This window comes from Saxophila tyrrhenica, assembly GCF_035928015.1.
Source record: "Saxophila tyrrhenica strain CCFEE 5935 chromosome Unknown scaffold_3, whole genome shotgun sequence".
Lineage (NCBI taxonomy): Eukaryota > Fungi > Ascomycota > Dothideomycetes > Mycosphaerellales > Extremaceae > Saxophila > Saxophila tyrrhenica.
The window spans coordinates 410,920-438,301 of record NW_027041735.1 but is presented as its reverse complement, the minus strand read 5'-3'; the positions used below and the strand labels follow the sequence as shown (position 1 = coordinate 438,301).

At 55.7% G+C, this 27,382-nt stretch overlaps 12 protein-coding genes across 12 annotated transcripts; 6 read left to right on the top strand and 6 right to left on the bottom strand.

Annotated features, from left to right (window-relative positions):
* Positions 1-139: 139 nt before the first annotated feature.
* On the bottom strand, positions 140-3,760 carry LTR77_002077 (uncharacterized protein; the record flags this gene model as incomplete). The annotated part of the gene is made up of 2 exons (XM_064799336.1): positions 140-2,160; positions 2,188-3,760. The coding sequence occupies 2 exons, from the start codon at positions 3,758-3,760 to the stop codon at positions 140-142; spliced, it is 3,594 nt and encodes a 1,197-aa protein (XP_064662091.1).
* A 132-nt stretch (positions 3,761-3,892) lies between these two features.
* arc1 (ARP2/3 actin-organizing complex subunit Sop2) lies at positions 3,893-5,376 on the bottom strand (the record flags this gene model as incomplete). The annotated part of the gene is made up of 3 exons (XM_064799335.1): positions 3,893-4,038; positions 4,106-4,185; positions 4,280-5,376. 3 exons carry the CDS (start codon positions 5,374-5,376, stop codon positions 3,893-3,895), a joined length of 1,323 nt encoding a protein of 440 aa, XP_064662090.1.
* Positions 5,377-5,643: 267 nt separating this feature from the next.
* On the top strand, positions 5,644-6,327 carry LTR77_002075 (uncharacterized protein; the record flags this gene model as incomplete). The annotated part of the gene is made up of 2 exons (XM_064799334.1): positions 5,644-5,895; positions 5,956-6,327. 2 exons carry the CDS (start codon positions 5,644-5,646, stop codon positions 6,325-6,327), a joined length of 624 nt encoding a protein of 207 aa, XP_064662089.1.
* Positions 6,328-6,546: 219 nt separating this feature from the next.
* On the bottom strand, positions 6,547-7,239 carry LTR77_002074 (uncharacterized protein; the record flags this gene model as incomplete). Its single annotated transcript, XM_064799333.1, has 2 exons — positions 6,547-7,086; positions 7,138-7,239. 2 exons carry the CDS (start codon positions 7,237-7,239, stop codon positions 6,547-6,549), a joined length of 642 nt encoding a protein of 213 aa, XP_064662088.1.
* Positions 7,240-9,206: 1,967 nt separating this feature from the next.
* Positions 9,207-10,358, top strand: LTR77_002073 (uncharacterized protein; the record flags this gene model as incomplete). Its single annotated transcript, XM_064799332.1, has 1 exon — positions 9,207-10,358. The coding sequence occupies one exon, from the start codon at positions 9,207-9,209 to the stop codon at positions 10,356-10,358; it is 1,152 nt and encodes a 383-aa protein (XP_064662087.1).
* Positions 10,359-10,912: 554 nt separating this feature from the next.
* LTR77_002072 (uncharacterized protein) lies at positions 10,913-12,569 on the top strand (the record flags this gene model as incomplete). Its single annotated transcript, XM_064799331.1, has 2 exons — positions 10,913-11,735; positions 11,923-12,569. The coding sequence occupies 2 exons, from the start codon at positions 10,913-10,915 to the stop codon at positions 12,567-12,569; spliced, it is 1,470 nt and encodes a 489-aa protein (XP_064662086.1).
* A 1,322-nt stretch (positions 12,570-13,891) lies between these two features.
* LTR77_002071 (uncharacterized protein) lies at positions 13,892-15,488 on the top strand (the record flags this gene model as incomplete). Its single annotated transcript, XM_064799330.1, has 2 exons — positions 13,892-14,359; positions 14,412-15,488. 2 exons carry the CDS (start codon positions 13,892-13,894, stop codon positions 15,486-15,488), a joined length of 1,545 nt encoding a protein of 514 aa, XP_064662085.1.
* Positions 15,489-16,544: 1,056 nt separating this feature from the next.
* On the bottom strand, positions 16,545-18,307 carry LTR77_002070 (uncharacterized protein; the record flags this gene model as incomplete). The annotated part of the gene is made up of 3 exons (XM_064799329.1): positions 16,545-16,615; positions 16,696-18,210; positions 18,262-18,307. The coding sequence occupies 3 exons, from the start codon at positions 18,305-18,307 to the stop codon at positions 16,545-16,547; spliced, it is 1,632 nt and encodes a 543-aa protein (XP_064662084.1).
* A 624-nt stretch (positions 18,308-18,931) lies between these two features.
* On the bottom strand, positions 18,932-19,358 carry LTR77_002069 (uncharacterized protein; the record flags this gene model as incomplete). The annotated part of the gene is made up of 2 exons (XM_064799328.1): positions 18,932-19,219; positions 19,287-19,358. 2 exons carry the CDS (start codon positions 19,356-19,358, stop codon positions 18,932-18,934), a joined length of 360 nt encoding a protein of 119 aa, XP_064662083.1.
* A 951-nt stretch (positions 19,359-20,309) lies between these two features.
* Positions 20,310-21,566, top strand: GPD1_1 (glycerol-3-phosphate dehydrogenase; the record flags this gene model as incomplete). The annotated part of the gene is made up of 1 exon (XM_064799327.1): positions 20,310-21,566. The coding sequence occupies one exon, from the start codon at positions 20,310-20,312 to the stop codon at positions 21,564-21,566; it is 1,257 nt and encodes a 418-aa protein (XP_064662082.1).
* Positions 21,567-22,183: 617 nt separating this feature from the next.
* PEX10 (peroxisome biogenesis factor 10) lies at positions 22,184-23,350 on the top strand (the record flags this gene model as incomplete). Its single annotated transcript, XM_064799326.1, has 1 exon — positions 22,184-23,350. The coding sequence occupies one exon, from the start codon at positions 22,184-22,186 to the stop codon at positions 23,348-23,350; it is 1,167 nt and encodes a 388-aa protein (XP_064662081.1).
* A 411-nt stretch (positions 23,351-23,761) lies between these two features.
* On the bottom strand, positions 23,762-27,289 carry LTR77_002066 (uncharacterized protein; the record flags this gene model as incomplete). Its single annotated transcript, XM_064799325.1, has 3 exons — positions 23,762-26,977; positions 27,029-27,162; positions 27,226-27,289. 3 exons carry the CDS (start codon positions 27,287-27,289, stop codon positions 23,762-23,764), a joined length of 3,414 nt encoding a protein of 1,137 aa, XP_064662080.1.
* Positions 27,290-27,382: the final 93 nt, after the last annotated feature.

Here is a 27,382-nt window from a genome sequence, read left to right as displayed (position 1 = left end):
TTGTCAGATTTACTTCGTATTAGATATCCGTACATGTAGCAGCAGCGAGCACGATTTAAATTATTACTATCTTCTCACGGGAACGAATGCAAATTGGAATTATTACTCTGTACCTTCATTGCAGTGCATTCATATCAACTTAGAAATCACTGTAATCGCGGTACTCCTTGGCCCCTCCGCCTTCATTTGCTAACTGCCAGTCTTCTTCCTCGTCGAAATCAATCTCCTGCTCCAGGTGTCCCTCGAGAGATCCCTCAGCCTCCCTTCTTTCCTCATCCCGCTGGACTATCACCTCTAGAGTCAGGGCGGCGGATGCGATGGGCGGAACCTCGACGGTCTCTTGTGCTTCGTCATCGAATTCGATCTCCTGCTCCAAATCTTCGTCAAAAGGCTGTGGAGCAAACATTCTTCTTTGCTCGTCATTCTCGGTCATGTCATCCAGTGGGGCGACACCATCCAACCCTTCTTCACCGTCATCATCCATGCCACCCACACCCTCATCCTCATCATCAGCGTCCCCATCCACATCACCAAAGTCCTGCTGCCCTCGTAAGCTTCCACTCAAACCCACAAACGAACCTGCCGGACACGGCGGCAAAGCAAGCGTCGACGGAGGGGAAATAGGAGTCAAAGGCTCACCTTCCTGCACATCTACGCGCTCCTCCAGGTCATCGAAGCCCTCGTCGTCTTCGTAGTCGGGGAGGCTGTCGTTGCTGATCTGTGGGCCGATGGCGGCGAGTTCTTCCGGGTAGCCGAAGAGCTCGCGGTCGGTGTCGGGGGTCCAGTCGTCTTCATCGTCGGTGTTTGATGTTTCGACGGCGTTGGTAAGGAGTTGGGCTGGTGGTTGGGGGGAAATGGGGCTCTGGTCGGCGTTGGCGGCTGCGAAACTAGACGACGCAATTGGCGGCGGGGAAGATTGCTGGGTATTTGCTTGTGTAGCCGGTGGCGGGCTGGCAGCATCAGCAGAGCGGAGAGCCTCATCGATGTGCACTTGAGCTTGTGCTCGGCGTCCGTTCCTTTCAGTCGTGGGTAAGACCTGGGGAGTTCCATCAAGAAAGCCCGGCTCTGAGTCGGTGAGGGAAGGTATTTTGGATGCCACTCTGGGTACTGAGCCTAGAGAGCCGGACGTACTAGGGCGTGGTGGGCTTGAAGCTACCGGTGCTGGAGGTGAGCGAACCTGCTCGGATGCTGAGCCTTGACTGTTGTTGCATGGTGCTGTGTCTGGCAGTCCTGAGGTTGAGGTCGGTTCGGTGGTGGCCTGGTCTGCAGTGTCGTCAGATACTTCTCGCTGCATAGTGGACTCTTGCTCCATGCTCAAAGCAATGGCTTGATTGAGCGCCTCGGTAGAATCTACAGTCGACTCTCGCTCGCCTTGTGTTGCATCCGTGTTGGTTTGCTGCGTCGTAGCGTCCGCCAGACTGTTCCGAATCGCCTTCTGCATGTCATCAGGTGGGAAAGAGGTCTCTCGCTGACTACTCGCGCCCAAGGACTCTTGAAGCGCGTGCCTCGCCAGAAGATGCTCGACGGTCAACGCACTGAGTGGCATAATCTGACCTTCGAGGGAGTCGGGAAGCGAGAGGGCCGTCTCGAAATCCGGAAAGCCTGGAGGGAGCTCGCCGTCTCGTCTCATATCCCTGATCTGGTCCCGCAGACGGATTCTGTTCGCATGAGCTCTCACAGCTTCTTCGTTGAGAAAGGGGACAGAGTCGTCAAATCGTCGGTCGGCAGGGATCGTTTGGTTCGGCTGAATGAATCCGTAGCAATCGAAGAACGCCCAGATGAGTTGAGAGTCGACGAGGCCTTGCACTGATAGTCGTAGGAGCTCTTGCCCGCGCATAATGAAGTCCATGTATCTGCTGGGTTCAACTGGCCGTGGAGACAGTTCAAGATCCAGCACGTACGCCCATGCGTTGTAGATGGTGTGGACACAACATGTCCAGCTCCGCGATTGCCGGGCTACGGTGGTGTCTTCCCTCTCGGTGGGATGGATATCGCCACCCACCCAGCCGGCGTTAACCAGTCGTCTTCGAACCTCGCTCGCGTGTCGGCTGGGTTGTAATCCATTGCCACGATGGCTGTGGGTATTCGCAGAGTCTCTGTGGAGAAGCTCGACATGAGTGTGGCTTGGAGCAGGAAATCGCCCCCCTGATCGCTCCTGGGCTATGAACAAGGAAGTATGGTTCTCACTTGTCCATGAGACCAGCGCCTTACGAGTCGGCCTTGCGATGAACAGATTGGCCGGAACTTCATCTGTGGGTGGTACACGCATCGTGAGGTCGCTCATGCTGGCGAAGCATCCAGTGGCCTCGGAGACAGCTGCGATGCATCGGAATACATCTTCATCAATCATGGATTCACCATATGCTCCCACCGGATCCTGGTATCCCTGTTGTTGTGAAGGAGGGTTCTGGCGGTAAGTCTTCAAGCGTCTCTCTAGTTGTTCGCAGGAAGACTCAGAAGTGCTGATCCCTAGACCTATCTGGTCTCCTGTGCTTGGTTCTGCTGTCTTGTCGGGCTCACTCGCAGGCTCCTTCTTCTGCCGTTTCTCAAACGCTGAATCCTCGTCACTGGCGTCTCTTTCACGCTTCCCGGCGCTTGCAGAACTGCTTTTCGAGTCGCTGGCTGACTCACTAGAGCCCACGTCTTGGTGCCCTGGCTGTGCAATTCCTCTGCCTCTGGTTGGTGAGTCTTGAGAGGCTTCAGACGTATCATACTGCAGATTCAGCCGGCCCTGTTGACCCTTCCGCGGCGCCCTAGGAGGGCTAAGCGATCGGCTCGCTTGACCATCCGACGATTGTGGTGGTGTCTGCTCCATCGGACCCTGCTGACCAGACTCTTGCGGCTCCGATGAGGGAGAAGACGAAAGGTTTGCTCCAGGAGTTGGCGACTGTGGTGAAGGTTGCGCGTTTGGCCATTGGTAAGGTTTCCGGGGTGCTCTAGGGGGACTAAGCGACCGGCTTGCCTGACTACTCGTTGATTGCTGCGGTGGTGTTCGAGCCGCTTGCCTCTGCAGAGAAGGCGCAAATGAGAGACCAGGCCAGCGGTTTGCCCCAGGAGTTGGCGACTGTAGTGGTGGTTGCGGATTCGGCCGCTGTCCAGAAGGTTTCCGAGGCGCCCCGGGCGGGCTGAGCGATGGGCTTGCCTGACTACTCGGTGATTGCTGTGGTGGGGTCTGTGCCACAGGTCCAGTGGTGGTAGGCGACGATTGCGGCGTTGTTTGCGGAACCAGGGGCAATGCCAAAGATTCCTGTCGTGGTCGAATCAAGCCGGGCGACTGCTGCGAGCTTGTAGGAGAATGAGACTGCTGGCTCGCTGCCGGCGTTCTTGGCGACTGCTGAAGACTGCTTTGGCGTCTCGTTCGCTGAGGAGGCCCAGGCGTAGTAGGAGATTGCTGAGGACTCGTCTGACGACTTGGGGACTGTTCAGTCGTCCGAGGTTCAGCAGTGGCTTGCTGGCTGACTGCGCTCGTCGGTGACTGCGCATTCGTAGCACTTCCTTGTGAGCCTTGACGGGTCGGTTCCTTGCTCGGCGATGAAGCTGTGGAAGCCTTGGCCTGAGTACTACGAGAGGCCTTCCTCCTACCACGTCCTGCGGCTTTGCCCTTGGGTTTCGCAGTGGCAGCGCGAGCCTCACGTTTGGCTTGGCGCAAAATGTCTTCCGGGTCGCTGAGCCTACGCTCGAGGGTCGAGTTGGTGTTGGCGCTGCGTCCGCGGCGGAGAGGGCCTGACTGTGTGCTTGCTTGCTTGTTGGTTCGTGCCATGATGGTTTAGGTCGTTTTCTGTCGATGTTGAGTTGCTGGTGTAGCCGTGCGGCTTCTGTGAGCTGATGGTTGGAGGAACATCGTCGTCTAGTCGTTGGCTCAATGTCCGGTTGCGGAAACTGTAAGTCTTTTTCATGGTTTCGTCCACATCCGGCCAAAATGGTCGCTTTCGGGTACTATGTTCTGTGCTGCAACAAAGACCGGATACTTTTGCTCCCCACGGAATCGGTCGTCCGGATAGAGATCAATGTCGTAGTTCGCAGGAATGTGGGAAGCCACTGTGTCATTGTTCGTGGAATGCTGACATGGAAGACATGTCAGTAGCACTTTCGAAAACGAACTTACCTTTCGATTTCGTCAATCGATGCAAATGCTCAGCTGTATCCGGGATCCGTATGAAGTAGTTGAACGTAGAGTTTGAAAGTCTGGAAATGTGGGCAAATGCCAATTTTCGCATTTCATCCTTGTCGCATAGTCATCTCTCTTCAGCACAATTCGTCAAGCCATCGTGATCTTCACAATCCCCAAACCACAATCCGGCCATCCACCCCGCCAGTGCTAACCTTGGAAACATTGCTGCCAGACTCTTGATAGCTCCTGACCGTGTTGATCGTATTCTGGTGCACAGTTTTCAACTTCGTGTCGTCCGAACCACCACGTCCTTTCAAGTCCATAGACTTGAACATGTTCAGCGCGCTCTCCTCCCTCTGCTCCAAGCCGGGTCTGCCACCTTTGGCTGCCTCGAGCGACCCGGTGAGCTGCCAGCCAGATGCATCTCCAGCCAAGCGGTATACTTCGCAATCGTAGCCAGCACACACGATCTCGGACTCAGAGATCCACAACAGGTCCGCGAAAGGTAGCAGCTGAGTAGAGATGCTGATCACAGCCTGTGGTGGCTGCTCGGGCGCAGAAGGGTAGACGATGGTGACCGCGCTGTCGTGCGAGACGAAGGCAAGCGCATTACCAGATGGCGAGAATGCTACGCTGTGCACCCATCCAGCCGTCGGGTTGAGGTACTCGCCACAGACAGTGTTGAATGGCAACCTCTCGCCCCACGCCGATGGCTCCGGGCGCTCGTCTACGCCTTTGACAAACGAGCTGAAGACACGAGCGTGGCCGTCGGTACTCCCAGCAGCCAGCAGCACACCATTTGGGTGCCACGCAATGGAGGTGACAGTAGATCGGAGAGGCTTCCTCAAGTGCTTCGAGATCCACCAGTCGTTCTCCTCTTCGAAGTAGCAGGTGGCGATGATGCGAGCACCGCTGCCCACAGCGAACTTGGTCTCTGACGGGCTCCATCTGACGCATGTGGCAGCACGGTTGATGCGCAGGAGCACGAGCGTAGGTTTCCACTCTCCGGTCGGGCTTGGCTCCCAGACGTAGGCATTGCGGTCCTGGCTGCAGGTAACGATACGGCCACTGCGGGGAGCGATGTCCACGCCGGTGATGGTCTTGTCGTGACCGCGGAGTTCGTCCTGGAGGCGGAATGAGTTGCCGGACCTTTGGTAGAGCTCAACATTATTGTCGCGGGTCACGGCAAGCGTGTTGCGGTCCGTGGAGAACGAGTGGTCCGCAATGGGAGCATGGAAGAGGTGGTGGACTTCTGGGGAGGCCATGTTGGTTGTGGTTGTAAGTTGCGATGGAATTAGCAACAGGAGTGGTGTTCTCTCTACTGTTGCTGTTTGCTGTTGAGGAGTGGATGAAGAAGGTGAGATCGAGAATGATGTTGCCTTCGAAGCGGTTGGCTTCGTCGTGGCTGCCAAGACTTCGCTGACCTCAGATCGACTGAACTTTTGTCTCGTGCGCGCTTTCACAACACCTGGTGGAAAGCGAAGCCTACTTCTTTTGCTATGGCAGTCGCCGCTCCTCCAGGAACCAGCGCAATGGCTGTCGACCAGCAGAGGATCCCGCCAAACCAGTCAATCTATATCCAAAACCTCCCCGAGAAGATTCAGAAGGACGACCTTCGGCGCGAGCTATACATGCTCTTCTCGACCTATGGGCCGGTGATAGATGTGACGGCACTGAAGAACCAGAAGATGAGAGGCCAGGCACATGTTCTGTTCAAAGACGTATCATGCGCGACGCAAGCTATACGAGGTTGTCAAGGGTTTGGTTTCTACGGGAGGGAGATGGTATGTCTGCATATCTGAGGTTCACAAGGGTCAGTAATGTCGCTGACGCGATGTATTTAGAAACTCAGCTACTCCAAGAACCGCTCGAACACGATTGCGAAGCTCACCGGCAACTTCAATCAGCCAGCTCCAGGTGAACAGCAGAAGCAGATCGCGCAGCCTCCCAGCAGCTTCCCAGCACCACCAGGATCAGCCCCTACCAATGCCGCTCCACCCAGCACACTGCCACCACCACCGAGCGGGCTGCCACCTCCGCCGGGACTGCCCGCGAAACCTACAGCTGGAAACGCCATTCCACCTCAAGTAGCCCAAGCGGCAGCGCAAGGTGCCCCAAGCCCACAAGGCGTCAAGAGGGACAGAGAAGAGAGCGATGAAGAGGGCAGTGACGACGACGAGGGCGCAATGGAGATGAGTGAGAGCGATAGCGAGTGAGGTGGATGGGCATGAACCTTGGCACATTTCTGGGACGCCACAAGAAGCATCATGAAAGCGCGGGGGCACTATCTTCACGATATTATGGAGGCATTCGTCACAGTCACGCCCGCTGCGCGGGACTCATGGCTATTAAGGGACTGGGTAGGTATGATCATTCTCCAGCGGCCAACGAGTCTTCATTTCTGACGTATCAAAGCTTGCTCCGATTCGATGCCATCATGATTCCTGCCTAATCAACTTTGCAACGTCGACTGGGACCGTGAGGCCAACGCTGGGGCCTACCAAACCGAGCCACAGCAAAATATACTCTGCTGGCTTCGCCGCACCCTTGCACTTCATGAGATCGTTCATAGCCTCCGCAGTTCTGCAGGGGTGGATGAAATATGTCGGCATGCCGCTGATGGGATGCTCCGTCATGCTCAGGGCGCCCATCACACCTACAGCTTCCAGCTGTGCTCGGTACGCGGCAGGGACCAGGGCGTCGTACATTTCATCCGGCGAGGGCATTCCATTCGGTATCCCTTTGGTGTGGTCCCTGAGCTGGACGTACAGAACAGCCACCTGGTACGATGGAGAGTGGACAATGTCATACAGCGCCGTAGGACCCTGCTTGTCGTGCGACGTACGAATCAAAGCCTCAGCATCCTCTTCGTTGACGACTCTCTCCAGATCTTCGCCATATTCATCTTCGTTTGCTTCTCGATGGTCTTCCTTTTTGTCGACGGGTTTCGCGATGTGGATGTGTTTTAAGCCGCACTGTCGCGAATCAGCCCGTCGATCGTTTAGGCAAGGCGGTCGATGGCGTACACTTTGCAAGATCATGACTTCCTCGCCATTCCCGGAGGCATTGTTCCATGCCTTGCAAAGCACCTCGCAGGCCTCTTCAAAATCTTGATATGAGATGGACATGAGCTGTTGTTCTCAAAGATCAGTTCAGGAATGATAGCATTTGTTGTAGTCGCGGTATCGAGTCAACCACCAATTGGCCTCGAACATGCGCCCGATGAGAAACGAGTGCAAAAGCAGACATTTGTCAAAAGTTAGTCAAGGTGCCGTCAGTTCTTCTGGTAACCTGCCGTCAGAGTCGACAAGCTGTCGAGCGCCTCTTCTCCGCGAAAAACGAAACTTGAAGACCTCGCTCAAAACCTCGCCATTTTTGAACGTGAGCTAGCGGCGGGACTTCCCGAGCCAATAAGCGCGTCGTCTCCAAATCAAAGCTCTCGCAACTGTTCGACTCTCCTTCACCATCGCATCTTGCATGCTCGTGGGAAGATACATCGGACGTCCTCTATGGTCGTGCGGCGACTGAGGCAATCGTGTTCCGGCACTTCGCGCTACTTTGACAGCACCCAAACCCAAAGGCAGGAGAACCAGTGTGCACCAGCAGCTCTGGGGTGGCCTCGACAGCTCCATCCATTCCCATTGCCTCCAGGATAGACTGTGAGGAAGAGTGATCCAGATCTCGACCGCCCCTGGCTTTGCAAATTTCGGCTACGGAACCAGAGGTCATAGTGGTCCTGCGACGCAAGAAGAAGCCACCCTCAGAAAGGCCGATGCGATCGTGGCCAGGCAAGAGTCCTTTGTGCGAGGCTTCCGCTTATGGGTCGTGGACCGCGTACAACTAGCTGATCTCCATGGATCCGGTGACAACTAATGGCGCTCATCTCACGCAGGCTGAGCGGCCGTGGTCCCCTTGGAGAGACTTGACTGGACCTCAGCGGTGTACAGCTAATAGAAGTCAAGGAGACACAAACTGCAAAGCCTTGCACGGCATGGCCTTCCGGATCTGGCGGGCATGGATTGGGTACTACTGGAGTACAACTATCGCATGTTCGACTTTGAGGCGTCAGACTCCTTTCACGACGCAAGCGCTTGCATCACCTTCCAGCCTGTGATCACCTCACGCTGTGTGGCCAGTTGTGCAACATGGCTCCCATAATTTTGATCTGCTTGCGAACGATCCGCTACGTGCGTCCGGTTTCCAATCGCAATAGTGAACGTGACCTGTTGGACTGTCGACCCATCATGGTGGCCCGGGCGCTCCGCAAACGTTGCAAACAGCCGCCACTGGTATGCAAATCTCCGGAGACGTTCGACATTCAAAGTCGGACCCGGCGCTATGGTAACTTCGCTTGGGATCAAAGTACCGCTTGCGAATCCACGTCCAGTCCCACGAAGGAACAGGCAGTTGATTGCTCAGCAGGTAAACCACATGGTTCAAAATGTGGTGTTTTCAGCAAGACGAAGACGTTGCACGAAGAATGGCTGCAATCTGGGCCGTTGAAGACTGGCTGGTCCACTAGAGAACAGCGTTCGTCCTTGCAGCGGTGTGCTCATGAAACGGGAGACTCTTAGGATGTGATACGCATGACTGGACGGCCATGGTGGCCATACTTGAGCCATCAAGTACCATCAGAAGAACACATGCGGTTCAAACCGTCTGGAGGATCTGGCCAGACTTTTCGAGCCAAGCTCGACCACACGAAGACCCGTTTTATACATGCTCAGGACGGCACATGATTAATCGTTTAAAATGAGATGCGCGGTAAGAAATTCGCACACAAATCGTTGTGATTGCGGACTTGTCCGATTCCAGCTGTTTGTTGCCGTGCGGAGGAATGAGGCATGGCCCAAGCCAAGCAATATACCCTCGGAATGCAGCAGTATCAACAACATTGCCAACGCAAACAGGTCATCCTATAAGGTCGGTGAACTCCATTTCTCCGCCTTTCTTAAGCTTTCTCAACCAACAGCTGCTTCTGGAGGATCTCACTCGTTCGATCTTCTAAGAAACAGTTATTGTTTGCAACTTCACCCCCAGTCACTCGTTCAGCACCATACAACTCTACCATAACCTTTAATATCTCATCAACACAATGAAGCTCACCGCCACCCTCGTGACGGCTGCGTTGGCGGCCGTTGCGTTCGCAGAGCCAGAGGCTCAAGGCGCGTATGGAGGAGGACCGACTCGCACTCGCACGAGGGAACGCACTCGAACGAGGGAGGCCACCAGATCTCGCACCAAGGCAGCCACACGCACTCAAGAATCGGGACCTGATCAAGTGTCATACACCACGGTCACGTACTCGGACTGCCCCAGCTCTTCCATGGAGACGCTAATCACCGTGACGGAAGGAGTCACTGTTACATACTGCCCAGAATGTCAACATACGTCGAAGCCAGCAGGCCCCGCCGGCCCCGGCTACACCACGACGTACACTACCACATACATGTCGCTGTGTCCGACCGGCATGGTACCACAGACGTACACTATCACGGAAAGCTGCACCGAACCCGAGCCAACCTGGACCCCAGGCCCCAGCCATATTCCTCAAGGCTACACGGTCACGACCAAGGAGTGCAACGTCTGCGGCGAGTCGACTTCCATGGTCACCGTCACCGAACCCTGCGGATGCGAGGCGCACGAAGGCCAGCCTGGCCCACCAACACCCAAACCGACCGCACCTGGCAGCAGCCCGGCCACCCCAACTGGCGGTTCAAGCTCTCCACCAGCGGAGTGTGATGGCGAGGACTGCGGCGGCTCATCATCGTCTGGCGGATCTCCTCCAGGTGGCGCAGCTCGTCCCCCGGCTCAGTGCGATGGCGAGGATTGTGGCGGCTCCCCGCCAGGCGGCTCGACTCCTGGCGGTTCTACCCCTGGCGGTTCTACTCCTGGTAGCTCAACTCCAGGCGGATCGACTCCAGGTGGTTCTACTCCAGGCGGCTCGACTCCAGGCGGATCAACTCCCGAATGCGACGGCGAAGACTGCGGTGGCTCATCGATGCCCGGCGGGTCCGCTCCAGGCTCTGCACCAATGGCACCACCATACCCGACCCCGACTTCAGGCATGGCTGGCAGCTGCCCTGGACCACAGTGCCGCGCTACATCGACCGGCGGCGTTCCACCACCAGGCATCAACTACGGCAACACGACCGGCATCGTCCCTGCGTCTGGCGCCAGCTCGATTGCCTTGTTCTCTTCCACCTTCCTGGCATTCGTCGTTGCCATCTTCGCCTTCCTCTTATAACCTTAAAACCTTTAATACATAATGAGTTGGCAGAGTGTACGTACAACGGATACTATTGTTTGATCATCACTGACATCCCATCAGAAGCCATGAACGTGTCGTTGAGACTTCTTCTGAGCTCGGGCTCTCGAGGCCTTTGAGCAGCTACCAGATATTGGTATACTTCCATTTGTCACGGCTGTGGTGTCCGGCGTTGCATGGGGTGGCGTCTTTCGCTCAGTTCTCTCGACATAGTCCGTCCATGAATACATTGTTAACCAACAAAGACCTTTCTCGAAGACTTCTAAACATAGCCACCGAAGACAAGGTCTTGGAATTGTTTCAATCTGCTATACAAGACTTCTTTCAACTTGACTTTGTCTGGTCTGGTCTTTGTGAATTCCGCCTCGACGTGCATAAGAGAGCCTCGTTGCCGCTCCTGCTTCGATCGTCTTTGGTCATTGTTCATTGTCCGCATAACACATCTGTTTCCGGTGCAGGCTTCACCCATCCATCTCAATAACACAAAATACATATACAGCACTCCACAACACTCCCAGGTGAGTACCATCAACATGCCTTACTGGCCAGAACCAGAAGAGGTCACCGGCCGCGCGGAGGATTTGAATAACATGGAAAGGCATTACGGCATTGGCAGGAAGAACGACAGTCCGGCATCTTCATCCACCCCTCTTCCGGCCAGCATCAAGTTGGACAACGCCAGAGGTATGCCAGTCCCCAAGAAGACGGGCCCCTCGAAGACAGAGGCAGTTCCCGTTATCAACCGCAAGCCAGCGCCACTCGCTGAGCCTAAGCAGACCGTTGCTGACGAAAAGCCAACCCCCAGGAAGTCCAAGTTTGAGGAGCACCTGGGGGAGGACAGCTCATGGGCCCCTATCACAGTAACAGCCAAAGACGACCTGGCCCACGCACCGCTCTTCGATCTACCCCAAAGCCCTAGGCCCAAAGCCAAGCGCTCCGACTCGATCAGCAGCGTGACCAGCAGCATCCGGAGCTTCGGCCGCCGCTTCTCCGGCAGCGTCAAGGAGATGTCCGACATCGTCAAGATGGACCGCAGCGAGCGCACAACGTGGCGCCACGGCAAGCGCGACTCGCTGACAGGTGAGCCCAGCACCCCGACCAAGGCCCGTCCGAGCGACCTGAGCGCGTCCGAGAGGGTCGCGTTCAGCCTCTCCATCATGACGGATTCCATCAAGAACCGCGGCCGCACGGGCACGGCGGGGAGTGATATGAGCCCCGGCATGACTGACAGTGCTCCTCCAGGTGCCATGAACTCTTGCGAGGTATGCGACAAGCCGACTTGGGATCATTTGATCCGCGGGATGTGCAAGGAGTGCCATGAGAAGGATATGAAGGTGAATGGGGAGAAGGTCAAAGGTAAGCCGGCTGGGAATTTCTTCTAAGCTTGAGGGGTGCGAGAGGTAAGTTGTTTCGTCCTGGTAGGGGAGAGGTAAGTCCAGTTTCTTGATGTAATAAAATACAATCTCTTCCGCATCAGCGTTTTCCGAGCCTCAATCCTTCTTCCCCATACGATAATCCAGTTCTCGAACTGACCACCACCCAGATGAAGGGGACTTATTCACCGGATCATGGTCGCACCAGCAAGGAAGATCGACGTGGCCAGACGGTCAGACGCCCAAAGACGAGTATATGAGGCTGCCTGGGAAGAGGAAGCTGGTACGTATCCGGCGAACCATTTATGAGGATCCTGGAAAGCCGTTCGCAGACGACGATGAGGATGATGATAGCCCGCCATCAGAATCGTGGTTCAAGCATGGACAGCCGCCACGTGGGTCTTGGTTCACACATGGCAAGCCGCTTCCTGCCCTCACTCATCGGCCGGAAGCTGATCGCCAAGCGAGCATATATTCGGATACGGGAGACGAGAAGCCGCAGTTTCCAGAGGCAATGGAGGCACGCCAGCGTTCGCTAGGATCAAGGGATCGGTATCAAGACTCCTCCATGCCTCGCCAGGAAGTTCCAGCCTCTGTCAGGACGGACCATCGCCGCTCAAAGTCGGTCGCTATGTCTCCAGCCAACACCAACACGGCGTACGTCCGTCCACGGGGGTTCTGGCGGAAAGGAAGTGCTCCAGCTGCGCGATTGAGTGCACCCGACTCCAGTGAAGGGAAGGATGTAAGAGATACGAGATTCTATGGGTTTTATGATGAGGTTATGGATAATTATCGGGGGAGAGATAGTATGCTGTAGATGGCATGGCTTTAATGGAATGTTTCGATGCTTGCCTCCGTACACCACCGTTTCGAAATGCTGTTGGAAGACTCTAGAGCCGTCTTTTCGGCCTTCGAAGACATAACGCCGCTCTGGTGCTGCTTCACGACTAAACTCGTGGTTGTTGTCTGAGATTGAAGGATGAAAAGAAGTGATAAAGTGCTGACCCCAAGAAGTCGGTCCACTTGCTCAAGCCGGAGGCTCCTTCCGAATCGAGACCTTTCTCCAGCGACAACACCTTCACTCTTCTTCTCCTACAACGACTTCACAACTGCCATATCTTTCATCTAAACACCATTTATGCACCCGGAAAAGCATGACAGACAGCTTTCTACAAAATCATCATGTGATCCGGCTATCCGACGGCCATCCTCGAGGTTCCTGCTGCTAAGCGCCCGTTGACTCCCTCGAGACGTCTTGAGTGGCTTTGAGGATGTGATTCGCCAGGCTAGCATCTGGTGGCTGCAACGGCAATGGACAGCGCTCGCCTGCAGGCCGACTGGTCACGGCAGAGTGGGCACATCCTTGAACACTCTCAGCTGCGTGCCAGTCCCAGCACCTTTGGCGCGCTGCCCAAATTCGCCATCAAAGTGCCTGTTCTCATCGGCGAGAGGACACGGACGCCTCCCAAAGACGGCATGGTCTGACTGCGCTCTCTTCTCATCCTTCCATTGCGCAACGACACCTCTTCTTCCACATCCACTGTCATTCCTGTTTCCTTCTCGAGCTCTGCCTCTCCCTTCCACCGCGGGTCCACCTGCGCGACCTCTTCTGTCGATCGGAACGAAAATAAAGCCCCTGCAGACCCTCCCTCCACCGAGTCCACCCCGCGTGCGTCTGGAGCTGGCGTCTATTTTCGGGCCAGACCTCATGACTTGACCAACCTATCACAGCTGCTCGACACCACAGCGACAGCGACACGCTGGAAGCGCCTGGCGGTTCAAGAAGGTCAGTCTCTCGCACGTTGTTTTCTTTTGCCTCTTCTCGTCCCGCCGAACTGGTAGCCTGGTGCTTCTATCCTGATCGTGACACGACCGACTCCACGCGGCCGGCCAATCTTGAGCTGTCTGTGCGAAGCGCCGAATCACTTCAATACCGCACCCTACCCACTTCCACTCGACAATATCTACTTTCACTCTCGTGCACAGCTGGTCTCTGTCTTCAACTCTGTCGAGTATTCTTACTTGTTCATCTTTCCTTCAACAACATCACGGAGCTGGTCTCTCGCTACATTCTCTCAGCCCCAGAGGATCAACAGAGCCGCCTCCGCTGACGATCAGCATTAACCCATTTCTGACGCCATGCCAGATTACTCAGAGAAACGGGCCAAGACAGTATCAGTATCTACTCGGCCTCGCGCATCCTCCGCAGACTCGTCGAACGGAACACTATCAACGAAAGCAGCTTCACTAAAGTCGCCGAGGGCAGCGCGATTCGCAGAAGCGACTGCGGTCTGCTCACCGATTGAGCCTGGCAAGACGGGCAGGAACCCATTTGTCGACCCACCTTCAAACCACTACATGGCGCAACCACAGCCCTCAGACGTTGGCTTCGGCTACGTCAACAAGCATGAGTCTGTTGAGATGCCGGACACCGAGAACCCAGACTACCCCAAGTCACCTCTCAAAAGCCCGTTGAAGAGCGCCATGAAGACGCCTGGTGCTGCACCTAGAGATTTTGGCAATGTACCATTCACGCCTAGATTCACACAGGAAGAGGTGCTCGAGAAGGAGGACAAGTTCACAGAGAAGCAGCAAGCGAAAGACTTGGTCAGTAAGCTTCCACCTACTTCGGCGCACTACATACTAACAGCTACTACAGGCCATCAAAACCAAAGTACGGATGGCAAAGATGCTGCTGCGTGGCGTCAACTTCTCCTGCTCCCTCATCGTGCTCGCCATGCTTTCAGCGACCTTCACAATCTTCAACGCATCACGGGCACTACCCACACGAAATTCCTTCCCTCCTTGGGCACCTGACCAAAAGATCTGGCCGCAAGTGACCCTCCTCTGCATCGCCTGTTTCTCCTTGGTCTGCTCCATCATCATCTTCTACGCCTACTTCAAGGGGGGCCACAAGCGAGCAGAGAAAGCCGCAGTCTACTACACCGCCTTCGCCGTCGCCTTCTTCGTCTTCAGCATCGTGCTATGGGGTATCGGTGCCGGCGTCATTCAAGGCTCGAGATCCAACTCAGATGGGCAAGACATGTGGGGCTGGGCGTGTAAGGACAACACTCGCAAGACCTTGTTCCAGAATGAGGTGGATTACGAACTCATCTGCCGCATGCAGAACTGGTCGCTCGTCTGTGCCATTATCGAGATCGTGGTCGAGACCATCACCATTGTCGTCTACGGCATCGTCTTCTACCGCTTCTACTCGAAACGCCAGCTCCGCAAGTCCATGGCCAACCGCGACCGCGCCCGATCAGACCTCTACCTCGCCCAGCTACGCTCGCAATCAGCGCCCAACACACCTGGTCTGGCACCCTACAGCGCGCGGGAGGGCGGCTGGCAACCACCAGCCGACTATTACGCCCAAAGTCCCGACGTCGAGTCCGGCAACACGCAATACGTTGACGCGAGCCAGAAGCAACAACCCGCACCCTTCCGCCTGCAACCACCACCGATCAAGATCTCCGGCGCAACGCCCAAAATGGAGCAAACCGGCTTCACACCAGTGCAACAAACAACAACCGCCGTGCGCACACCCTCGCCCTCGGAAGGAGAGCAGCGCTCACCGCTCATGTCGGAGGTCCCGCGTGAAACGCACGCTGGCCACTTCCAGGCGGCGCCGGGCGAGCAGGTGTACGAGGAGGTGGCGATTCCTGAAGCGCCCTTAAGTCCTGGAGTGCAGCCGCAGTATCAGTCGATGCAGTCGCCGGGGTACTTTAACCGGTGACAGGGTTGATGGATTCTTTTGTTTGTGGATGACCTTTGATGTCTGGGGCACAGCGATGGGTGTTGGGGGGTGTTAGATGATACCATGTTGTTTTGATGTACACAGCTTTCTTCAATCTACCAAAACTTATTCATCACGTCCACTCAATATCCACCCTCCTGTCCTCTAACTCTACGTGAAGTGCTGATCTTGAGCCTAACTTCTTGATTCGTGGTATGCTCTAGGCTCCATGGCTAGGCATTAAGCATGCTCCTGTGCTTAGAGATTACTCTCCAGTTACAACGGGAGATGCTGTAGTCTTGCTGTAGCGCCCACACATCCATCGCCCATCCGCTCATAAGGTACAAGTACCTTGCTTTTCCAGGATCGCTCTGCTCTGCTACAAAAGGCAGGCTACCGAGACACAAGACCTCCAGCGCAGCAAAATGACAATCTCCTACCACTCCCTCACACCACAATACCAAAAAAACGATACACCAAAACATCCAAAGAGTTCACCCCCGGGCAGGCTACATCTCTCTGTCGTCATCGTTGTCGAAACCCTCGGATCGCGGTTGGGTTCATCTGCTCGGTGCGTCGAATAAGCTCGGTGCAGGAATCGGATCGATAATCGGTCGCAAGTACGCCATTGATCCAAACCCCTCGAGGGGCACGCCAAGCATACCTGTTGTTGATGTTTGATTAGAACGACAGAGGTGGAGGGGATACCATTGACCAGAAGCTTAACGGGTAAGCCACGCCCGGCCTGACCCTTGTCGAAATTTGATTGAAATCGATCGGTCGTGTCCACGGGGAAGGGTGTACCATTGACCAGAAGCTCGGTGAGCAACGCCCGGCCTGTGCCCTGTTGACGGAATGCAGGATTCTGAAGAGTTAACATATTAGTTTTTTGACGGCAGCCGGGGTTGCGCCGACCGTCGTGTGCTCGACTTCACTTCATCTGCTTGTGACAGACAAGCCTATCTGTCTCGACAGGCAAGCAGCACGACGCGGAGGTCTTTTGGCACGGTGAGTCCGTTCTCGTGGTGCTCGGATCGTAACAGTAATCTATACAGGCTATCGCAAGTACAGCATACGGAGGATATCGTGCCGCGCGAAGAAAGACCGGTTTCGCTTCCCGTATATATCTGCGCAACACTCGAGGTAAGCAGCGCTCTTTCAACTCTATACCACAGCAACATCACAGCAAGGAGACACATGTACTCACACATCAGGACCGTCAAACAACACACCCCGACCTGCACGCTCGCCACGCCATAGAACACCGGCTTGATCCCGCTATGGTTCAACCACCCGAACCCACTCCAGGTCAAACCAAAGCTGAAAATGTTTTTGAAAACCAGCAGGCAGGTAAAGGCCTCCACCGCGATGTCCCGATGCGCATCTACCACGTACAGCGCGCTGGCGACAGCACCCAGCACCATACCGGCCACCTCGAGCGCAAAGAAGAAATCAGGCCAGAACCAGCCATACCGCGCCGTATCCGCGGCCGTAATACCGAAGCCGTACAGTCCCGCGCAGCCGAGGATGAGCTGTGGGATGACGAGGATCATCCTGAACTCCGGCTCGTATACGCCTGCGTTGCGCTTGGTGAGGTAGCGAGCGGACCGGTCAGCCAGAACGCCAGCGAGGGCGAAGCCGATCAGAGCTCCGATGAACGCGCCTGTGTACATGTAGCCGGTCTTGACTTCGTTGAAGAAGAGGGGTGGACCGAGCATGATGGCGGCAAGCACGATGCCGATCAGGACAGTCCAGCCGATGAGCGTGCCTTGGATTAGGCAAGCCCAGAGGATGCCGGGATGGAAGAAGAGCGGGAAGGGACGAAGGAGGAGCTGAAAGAAGTTCTCGTCCGTCTTGAGTCCGGTGAAGATGCGAAGATTTTGGCGTGAGATGACAGGAGGGGCGGCATGTGGTTGATGAGGATAGAACTCGCTGCCAGAAGAATTGGGAGGGTGGAGTTCGGTGTCCTCCTTCGGGAACTGGATGTCTTCACGGTGGGTGATGTCGGTGTTGAAGTGGGAGTCTCGGACGAAAGCTGTTTCCGGGACGTAGAAGATGACCAGAGGCAGCATGGCGGCGGCGAAGATGGCGATGAAGTAGAACGTCCACTGCCAGCCGAGCGTGCTGGTCATCTTGCCCACGATGACGGGCGTAAAGAAGGCTCCGCCAAATAAGCTCAGATTGCTGAGGGCCATGCGCTTGCCGCGCTCATGGACAAAATACAGGTCGCCCACGCTGGCGTTGACCAGAGCTTCGAACGGAGCCAGTCCCACACCCTGGAAGACTCGCGCCGCGACCAACGACTTATAGTTGTGGTTGCTTGCGCCGCCCCATGCTGAGCTTATCACGATTATGATGGTCCCGAGGAGGTATAGATGGCGCTTGCCAAAGACTCTTGCGCTGGCGACGAAGATGAAGCCTGATATGCCTACTCCCAGCAAATGCCAGCCCGTCAGAAGGGCAATGTCTGTGAATCCTCGCTCGAAGTACAGCGTCAGTGTCAGGGTGTTGGCGGCGAGCAAGGGCGACAGCGTCGACGCGATGACAGACAGGAGGCAGAGGATAAGGGTGATGACATCTCGTCGCCAGAGCGGCCAGTTGAGGGGGTCGTTCGGGTCATCGCTGGGCTGAGGGACGAGTACAGTTCCGTCTTTGCTATGCTTTACGTTGTTGTGACGGGGAGCAGAGGACAGTGGGTCGAGGTCATCGAGTGTGGCCGTGCCTGCGCATCAATCAGTACTGCGCGCGTAGTACTCTGGCTATGGAATGCTACCTGGAACATGTTGGAGATGTTTGTCCTCCAGGATCCCGAGACCCATGGTGCCTCCACGTATTCGGTGTCGAGTTACACGGTGGGACAGCGTCGCCTCGTAAGGCCCTACGCCTTTGTTATTATCTACACGGTCATCTACTGGAGTCGACGAGACGGAAAGACGTATCGTCGGCGCAAGCCACGTCCATCTAGACTCGTGGGCCGAGCCGTGCGCCAGATGATAAGCTTTTACCTTCGAGGTGAGCACTGCATCCTGCTGGACCTCATCGTCCAAGACAGCATATCAAAGAATGTACGAATGGTGCCCTGCGTTGTAAGTGGAATAATGAGCGTGAAGCACTCCGTTTCATCTTGCAGCTGGCGTCCTTGGGCAGTCAGCTCTCGCAGCACTCGGTACTGCAGGAGACTCTCCAGTGGATCTTGAAACCTACCACAACCTCAGAAAGCGGGAGGGCACCAGACTGTCCGTCATGTGGACGGTAAGTATTGAGGTTCTGCTATGGATAGGCTGCATGTGCCAGTAGCTATTGCTACTCCTACCCTTTCTTCTACTACACCACCACTTCCATGCTACTGTTTCACCACACTGTCATTTTTCAGAGCTGCCATTACTGTACCATCTTAGCTGACCTGGACAGACCATACACGAGCAAATCCGCCTTACCGTTGTTCAAATCGTACAAGTGCCGCCGAACGGATCAATGTTGCAAGACGCACTTCCGTCGGGAAGACCATTCTCAAATCTGAACTCGCCCGTGTCGAAGTTCATTTCCACGGCTGCAGAACCGCAAATCTCCTTGCCCTTCACCCCATTGCAGCTTCCGCATCCGTCGGCGAGACCCAGCAGGTTTGAGCAGAACGGTTCACTGGTGCCGCTGCATCCGTTGAGGTCGGTGACAATGGCGTAGCATCGGTCTTGCTCTGGGTTGGCTGGGTTTGCAGTGGCCTTGAGTTCGACCTGGAGGAGGGAGAAAGCGTCAGCAAAAGTCTTAGAGATGGTAGGCTTCTGGCCATGGGTTCATTACCGTCGCAGCCAGAGCTGGCATGACCTGCATCGACAGACCGAGGCGTCGGACAACGGGGAGTGAAACATGCATCGTTGTTGGTGGGAATGATCGTGATGTTGGAGCGTTTCGATGGTTGGATGGATGGATGCGTTGGTCTCGTCCAAGCAGCCGGAGCAGTCTGATCTTATATCTCTCACCATCACGGCCGCTCGACCTCCAGGACTTACCACTCCGAAGGCCGGCGTAGTTCTGCTCAGCAGCATCACGCATCAATTACACCATAAGGAATATCCACGACAAGGAGATGCGTCAGGTTGGCTCATGGTCGACAGAAATGGTAGTCCGAAGGTGGAGCTCGAAACCGCGCGTGTTGGTTGTTGTTCCATCGCCAGCGATGTTTGGATGCACAGGCGGCAATATGGTGTCTACTGCAATCTAAGGCGCATGCCAGAGCGGTCGGAATCGACTTTGTGTTACTGCGAAAATGGTAACTTCTGCTGCAACATGTCGAGACAGATGCAGGTTCCCGGAGGAGAAAGTCCAGTGGACTACTACAACGACGTGGGCTGCAACTGCAATGGGCCGGAGTAAAGTAGGCGGCATTGATTAGCAGTGTATACACATGGTGCTCAGAATCGAGCTCTTCTTTCTTGCAGTGGCACCTCTTTGAAAGTGACAAATGTATAAATATCAGAGGAGGTGATGTTGAAGAGCACGTCCGGACCGAGGCCAATGACGTGAGGTTGAGAGCTTCAAAAAGGTTGGGCGTATACAATTCATTGCATGTGATTGTTGACTCCAGTCGCTCCTTCCTTCACATACATGTTGGTGCAGTCCGCTCTTTCCTCGTTGTCAAGGGTGTTCAAAGCCAGTCCGACGTTTGGTAACGCTTCCATAAGACTTGTATTCAACCATTCTCGCCAAACCTTTCTCTCTTCACCCAGCTTTCCTTCGACACGAACCTTGGAAGAGACAGACAAGAAGCGCGAGACGAAGACCGTCGCGGAAGCAATCCAGCCACTCGGTAGAAAACACAGCAACATGGCGAGCCTCTCGATCCACTCGAAGAAGCACAAGGTGGCCGTGGTGGGATCGGGGAACTGGGGAACAACCATTGCAAAAGTTGTGGCCGAGAATGTGCAAGCGCACAGCGACCTATTCGAGCAAGAGATACAAATGTGGGTGTACGAGGAGGACTACCAGATACCCAAGGACAGCAAGCACTACGATGCTGGCTCTGCGCTCTCCACGAAACCACAGAAGCTCACCCAGCTCATCAATGGCCTGCACGAGAACGTCAAGTATCTGCCAGGCATTGCTCTGCCCAAGAACATTGTCGCCAACCCTGATGTCGCCGACACAGTCAAGGGCTCCACAATCCTCATCTTCAACCTCCCGCATCAATTCATCGGCCGGGTGTGCGACGGCCTTCGCGGGAAGGTGATTCCCTACGCCCGCGGCATCAGCTGTATTAAAGGTGTCTCGGTCTCGGATCAAGGCTGCGAGCTCTTCTCCGAGAGCATCGGCAAGAAGCTGAACATCTACTGCGGAGCGTTGAGCGGGGCCAACATCGCCAACGAAGTCGCTCTTGAGAAATGGTGCGAGACGACCATTGCGTATGACCCGCCTGCTATGGACTCTAAGCAGCCAACGCCAGCTGGCTCTCCTTCAGCATCCTCCGCCGATCTCCCATCGCTCCAGAAGTCTGAATCGAAATCCATGAAACTCGCCGCGCTGCCTGCTGAGTACCCACCTCTCAACCACGCCAACGTCCGCACCCTCTTCCACCGTCCTTACTTCCACGTCCGGATGGTCAAGGACGTAGCTGGTGTGTCTCTTGGCGGCGCCCTCAAAAACATCGTCGCTCTCGCCGCTGGCTTCGTTGACGGTCTCGGCTGGGGCGACAACGCCAAGTCCGCTGTCATCCGCATCGGGATCCTGGAAGAAGTCAAGTTCGGCATGCAGTTCTTCTCGCACACTTGCCGCAGTGAGACGTTCACAGAAGAGAGCTGCGGTGTCGCGGACATTATCACGAGTTGTAGCGGAGGCAGGAACTTCCGCTGTGCGAAGATGGCGGTCAAGGAGGGCAAGCCGATTGGGGAGATCGAGGAGAGGGAGCTGAACGGACAAAAACTGCAGGGGACGAGTACGGCGTATGAGGTGCATAGCTTTTTGAAGGCGATGGCGATGGAGAAGGAGTTCCCGCTGTTCGAGGCGGTGTACAACATACTGGAAGGAAACAACAAGCCGGAGGACATCCCGAAGCTGGTGGAGGCGCACTCGACGGACGATGTATGAGAGTTATGATATGAAGGCCGGCGAGCTGCATTGAAGGGAGGCAAGTCGGGGTGGGTTTGGAGCTGGCGAGGGAGAGTCAGGTTTATGAATGATACCCAATGCTATTGAAGAATGAATGGAGTGCCTGCGAGGACTGTCAACTCTCACGGTTCTGCGCGGCCTCAGTGGCGATTATTCCTGTTCTCCTTTGCCACGTCTTGAGTTGAAGGTTTTGGCGTGGTTCATGTGACTTGTTTCGCCTCCAACTTCGTAGAAAAGCCTACGAAAAGCATATTGGAGTCTCGAACGCTCGCCAAACGCATTCTAAGGACGTTCCAAGTTGACAAATACTTGACATATCTCGACAGCAATACCAACCTCTATCGCTGGTCACCATGGTCTTTCTGGCTAGGTTCTCACATGGCCAATAGTGCAGCGCATGTGATAGTAATAGCAGAAGATTAGGGTTGGGGTAGCGAGTCATGTGACGAGCTAGCCATTCCTGGTGACCCTCGGCTTTTGCTGGACCTTAGACATCTCACGAACGCGACTTCATCTCTAAAGATGTCCAGAGAATGGTCCGCCAACGCTCGCTGAAGTCCGAAATAGCCATCAGACTCCTCCGAGCAGGTGACGAGATGTCGGACTACGTACGCGATACTGGCAATGCCGGCCTGGGAGGAACCGAGCAGTCATTCTCATACCCCTTCGCAGCAGCACCAGACATCATCCGCGCGCATCAAAAGGACGCCTACTTCCAATCCGTCCTCCTATCCCGTCTGGAAGGAGTGGTGAGGTCATTGTATGGCGCTCGAACCGCACATAGCTGGAACGCCGAAGCCAGGACGTTCACGGAGCTACTCTACCTGGGCCTCACCACGTTCGTGGGCAACCGAACGTTGGGCGAGGAGTATACCGACATCGTTCAAGTCGAAGACAACACGCACCGCCTCCCCTCGCTCATCCGGCGATCAGGCTACATCCTCTCGAGCGTGCTGCTTCCATACCTCCTCTCCCGATTCCTGCCCGCCTTCCGCCGTCGTTTACGAGCTAAACTGGAATCAACCCTTCAACGCGAACACCGCCGGCGCGCGTCATCCCCCACTCGCAGCAAACAGCCCCGCTCCAAGGCCTTCCACCTCCAGGAATACATCCTCAAACACCTGGACGCTATCACATCGCCCTCCCCCATCTACGCCTTAAGCCTCGCCATCTTCTACTTCAGCGGCGCCTACTACGCCCTCAGCAAACGCGCCGCGGGTCTGCGCTACATCTTCACCCGCAAACTTACCGACTCCGATCAGCGCGTTGGGTACGAAGTCCTGGGCGTTCTACTAGTCCTGCAGATGCTCGTGCAAGGCTACCTTCACGTGCAAGATACCTTCCGCAACGTCCGGACTACCAACCTACCCTCTAACGCCTCCGGTGCAGCGGGCGGGAGCGCAGTGATAGATGGTGGAGTGGAAATAAGCACGGACGAGACCATCTCCGCTCCACTGCTCTTCGAAACGCATCATGGTTCCGACCCAGCGAATCAGCAGGAGCACATGGCGCGCATCACGCATACACCGATGCCGCAGCCGCATCGATATGACTTGAATGATGGAGAGGTCATGCAGTGGATCGACGGCAAGCAGCAGCGGAAATGCACGTTGTGTCTGGAGCCGATGAAGGACCCGTCCGTGACGACGTGCGGACATGTGTTCTGCTGGACCTGCGTGACGGATTGGTTGAGGGAGCAGCCGATGTGTCCGTTGTGCAGGCAGAATGCGCTGGTGCAGCATGTGTTGCCTCTACGAGGGTGAGAAGAAAGTGAAGCGGATATGAGAGTTATGTAGTATGCAAACATATCATTATGCATTACGCATTATCATCTGCTCCCGCTCGAAGAGCTATCCAGCTCGAAGAATCCACCCCCGGCGCAATCACGCCCTCCTCCCATATAAGTACAGTACAGCCATTCAACAATCCTTCTTACCCTCCAAGCGCGACTCGATCCTCGGCGGATCCGTGTGCGCCCTCGGCCTCAAGCCCTCTTTTACCCGCGAGAGCAGGTTCCATCGCATCGCATCATGCTCGGTGCCCTCTGTATCGTCCTTCTCATCGCACATTCCATCGTAGCCAAGCATGTAATCACTCAATCTCGAGCCCCGCCTCCTCAGGGCGCGCAAAGGTCTGCCCGCGTATGTATCAACCAGACTCTCGGAATAGAAGCGCTACTTCCTGGCAAAGCCCTCGATGGCGTCCGGCCGGATCTGTCTGCTGCCGCTACTCCTTTTCAACAGCCTTTCGCGCTCTTTGGCGCTGATGCTGGAGGGTGATAGGCTCTGCCCTTGCGTGATAGTCGGTAGAGCGGAGAGTTGGTCGGTCGTACTGTTTGTATCCCTCGATGCATTAGGCGCTCGGCCAAGTCGCTGCGAGGTCTTGAATGCGAGGTATTCCTTCGCTGCTTGGGAAAGCGGGAACGGGGCTTGCTCTGTCGGCACTTCGGCGCCATTCTGCAGCAGGAGCTCAGCAACAGGGAAGGGTTTGCGGGTTGGAGTTCCAGGTCGGGAGTTTGGTGATGCGCCTCTCAGTGGGCTGTGGGAGAAAGACGTGCCACTGCCTCCGGCTGGTAGAGCAGGGTCGGCGGCTGCGAGGGCGAGGTAGAGGGCATGCGTGGAGCGAGATCGGTCGTGTGAGTTGGGGTTTCCGCCCAGAGCAAGAGCGAGAAGCACGCTTTGGATGTCGTTGCGTTTGATGCTGGTGAGAAGGTAGTCGTCTGGTCCTTGTGAGGATGCAAGAGGTTGGACATAAGTCCGGTCGCTGTATTTTGTGGTGATGAAATGGAGTCGTTGTTCTCGTGTGGCGGTTGCACTCGGCTTGAGGAATCGATCGAGCTTCGCTTCCCAGACCATGTTACTCACGCGGTTGCCGATCAAGAGCAGGATCTCGATCAGATCTGGTGTGAAGACCGAAGTGTCCAAAACCAGCGATCGGACCTTCGAGATGTGCGTTCCGAGCGATCGATGGATGCCACCGCAGTCAATGCACAGCAACACACCGAGATTGATGGAGCACCAATCCACCTTGGCTTCCGCGCCACAATCAGCACACACTTTGTTGCCTTCATCCGCGCTTCGTATCCGCTGCAGAAGAGCAGATGACATTGCCGGCTCCTGAGCATGCGTGGATCTGTCGCCAGTTGTGGCATGCCTTCCTACAGCGGTTGCTGCAGCCGTGCGGTTCGGATTGGAAGCCTGGCGGTGACCGTTGAAGGATGAGCTCTTGCCGGTAAGCACAGCAGCGATGTCTTTTCTCGTTGAGCTGGCTGGTATAGGCGAGGGAGAAGATGGAAGAGCACTACGAGACTCGAAGGCGCTCTGGAGTGCATTGTTGATCGCGGCGATCCACGACTTCATGTCCTCCTCTGACGGTGCCTGGTAGACACGCGTGAACTGCGGAGTGATGACTTCAAAGCAGAACCGTCGGTCAGAGTTGCGAGCTTCCCGTACCGAAGCCATCCGGAGGTCTATCGGGTCGATGTGAAGGTCCAGCTTCTCCTTCCAGTTCACGTATTCGGAGAGGCGGCCCTGATCCAACACAATCCAGAACTTGTGCCAGGCAGCTTTGTTGATGCCTCTGGGGTCGACGTGGCTTCCAGGTCTGCTCAAAGCCCATAGTAGGCCTTCTTTCCGCTGCGCGCCTCCATTCAGAAATGTGCCACTGGGTTCTTCCAGGTCTCGGATGCCCTTGAACTTGTTGTTCGGGCTGGTGGACATCGCTGATGAGGGAGGCCCGCTGGGCGCACTGAGCGAGCCGTTGGTGGGCACTTGTACAGCAGGAGAAGCAGTGCCTGGGGGCGATTGTGACATCATTGCCGCTCCTGCGAGGCTAGCAGACCTGCCCAAGTCGGTCTCAGCAGCTCTACTGCCGTTCGTCTGGGACATGCTATGCTGAAGAGCCGATGGCGCCACAACACCATCCTCGTTGATCAGCTTCGTACTCTTCTCCAGCACTCTCCGCTTCTCTTCACGTTCTGTTCTCTGCAGTTGATAGTCTTGGTCTGCCGCCTTCACTTCTGCTATAAGTGCTTCCAGCTGAGGTACCATGTCCTCGACCTTCTTTGCGGTGGTCAAGTAACCTCTCGCTTGCGTATCAGCATACTTGGTGAGCTGGGAGAGGACTTCCTGGTCCTTCCGCCCGCCGTGCAGATCGTGAATGAAGCTGCTGTAGTCGAAACGTTTCAATTCGAACGTCCGCCGCTTCGACTGGTACTTCTCGTCACTCTGTTGCTTCTGCTTCTCCTTGAGCGACTCGCTCCTCTGTCCGAGGTACTTGCTGACGTAGGAATAGTACTCTTTGCTCTCCTCGTCAAATTCGCGCTTCTTGAAATCTGCTTGCTTGATCTCAATGTTATAGAGCTTGCTGATTGGATCGATGATGAGCTGCTTCAGGTTCGTCGAATTCTGCTTCTCGTAGGCTTGGATCTCCTTCGCGATCTTTTCAAAGTAGTGATCCAGGGCAGGCTTCACAGCATTCGCATTCGAGCCCGAGGCATCTCGCAGTGATTCCATGAAGTCTGCGTACGCCTTGTTGCACACATTCTGCGCCGCTTCTGCCGCCTCCGCAGATCGAAGAACCTTCTTCATCCGTAATCGCATGTTGCCCGTCTTCGACTCCAGCGATCGCATGGTGGCTCGGAACACCGGACCATCCTCGCTCATTGACGGATCTTCGCCAGGCTTGCAAGTAGCCACGTCCACTTTGACTGGATTCCCGGTCATCGACGGTATCAAACCAAGACCATTCTCCGGTATTGCTTCAAACGTCGGCGATTGCGGCTCCTTGTAGTCCTTGTAACTGCCCTCCCCTTCTGAGTCGCTGACGTTGCTTACACGAGACTCAATCGACTGCGCAGAAGGCACCCTAAGCCTCTGCGGCATGCTGTATTCCATCTTAGGGGATCTCGGCATAGCGGACAGGTATTGAGTCGTGTTTTGTACCCAGAAGTTGAACGTCACCAGTGTATCCAGCCGGTGCGCTCTTTGGTTGTACTCGACGAAGCTGCAGTTGTTACGCCACCCACCACCGCGGTCTTCTGTCGCCTTCGGAGGCCGCCACTTCCACGTCCAGGTGAATTGTACGCTCGGGTTGCCGCCTGTCGTGTAGTCTCCTAGCAGATCGACGTTGGGATTCTTGTGCAGATTCGGATCTGAGTGGAACTCGCGAACAACCAGATTCTCCACCTCCTTCGCGCTCGAAGCAAAAATGTATGTCAAGCCTGCCACCTGCGTGTCCACCGCTGCCGCTGCCGCCTCCTCGCTGGTTTGTGACGTACCGTTTGGCTGACCCTGCTGTCTTATTATGAAGTTGAAGCTGAAGTTTAGCTCATCGCTGTTGTTTAGTCGTAGTAGAAAAGATGGTGGGCCGCCTGCCGTGCTCTCGGGGTCCTAAGCATGTTGTTAGTCCGCGCAAGGCTGATAGTTCACTTGCTCGCGCACCTGGACGTATTCCACCGGCGTGTCGTCGCCCAGATCCTTCTGCGCCCGAAAGGTATGCGCCGGGTACTCGTTCGGGGTGACTCGCAGCAGCACCTGTCCGCGCGAGTTCGTGACTGTGGCTCCAGCGACGGAGACTTTGGGCATGTTGTCAGCTTATGCGCATCCTTCTCGCGACCGTTCTCTCAAGGCTGTCTTACACCGTGACTGGTCGCGAATGTAGAGGGGGGAGCCCTCATCCTGCCTGCTGCTGACGTTCCCCATGGCCTCCACCGGGCCTCGCTGCCCCTTGAATCTTCAGTGTATGTAAGCGCGCAACATGCGCTCGGTGATCGCTATGAGGCGGAAGTATGCGAC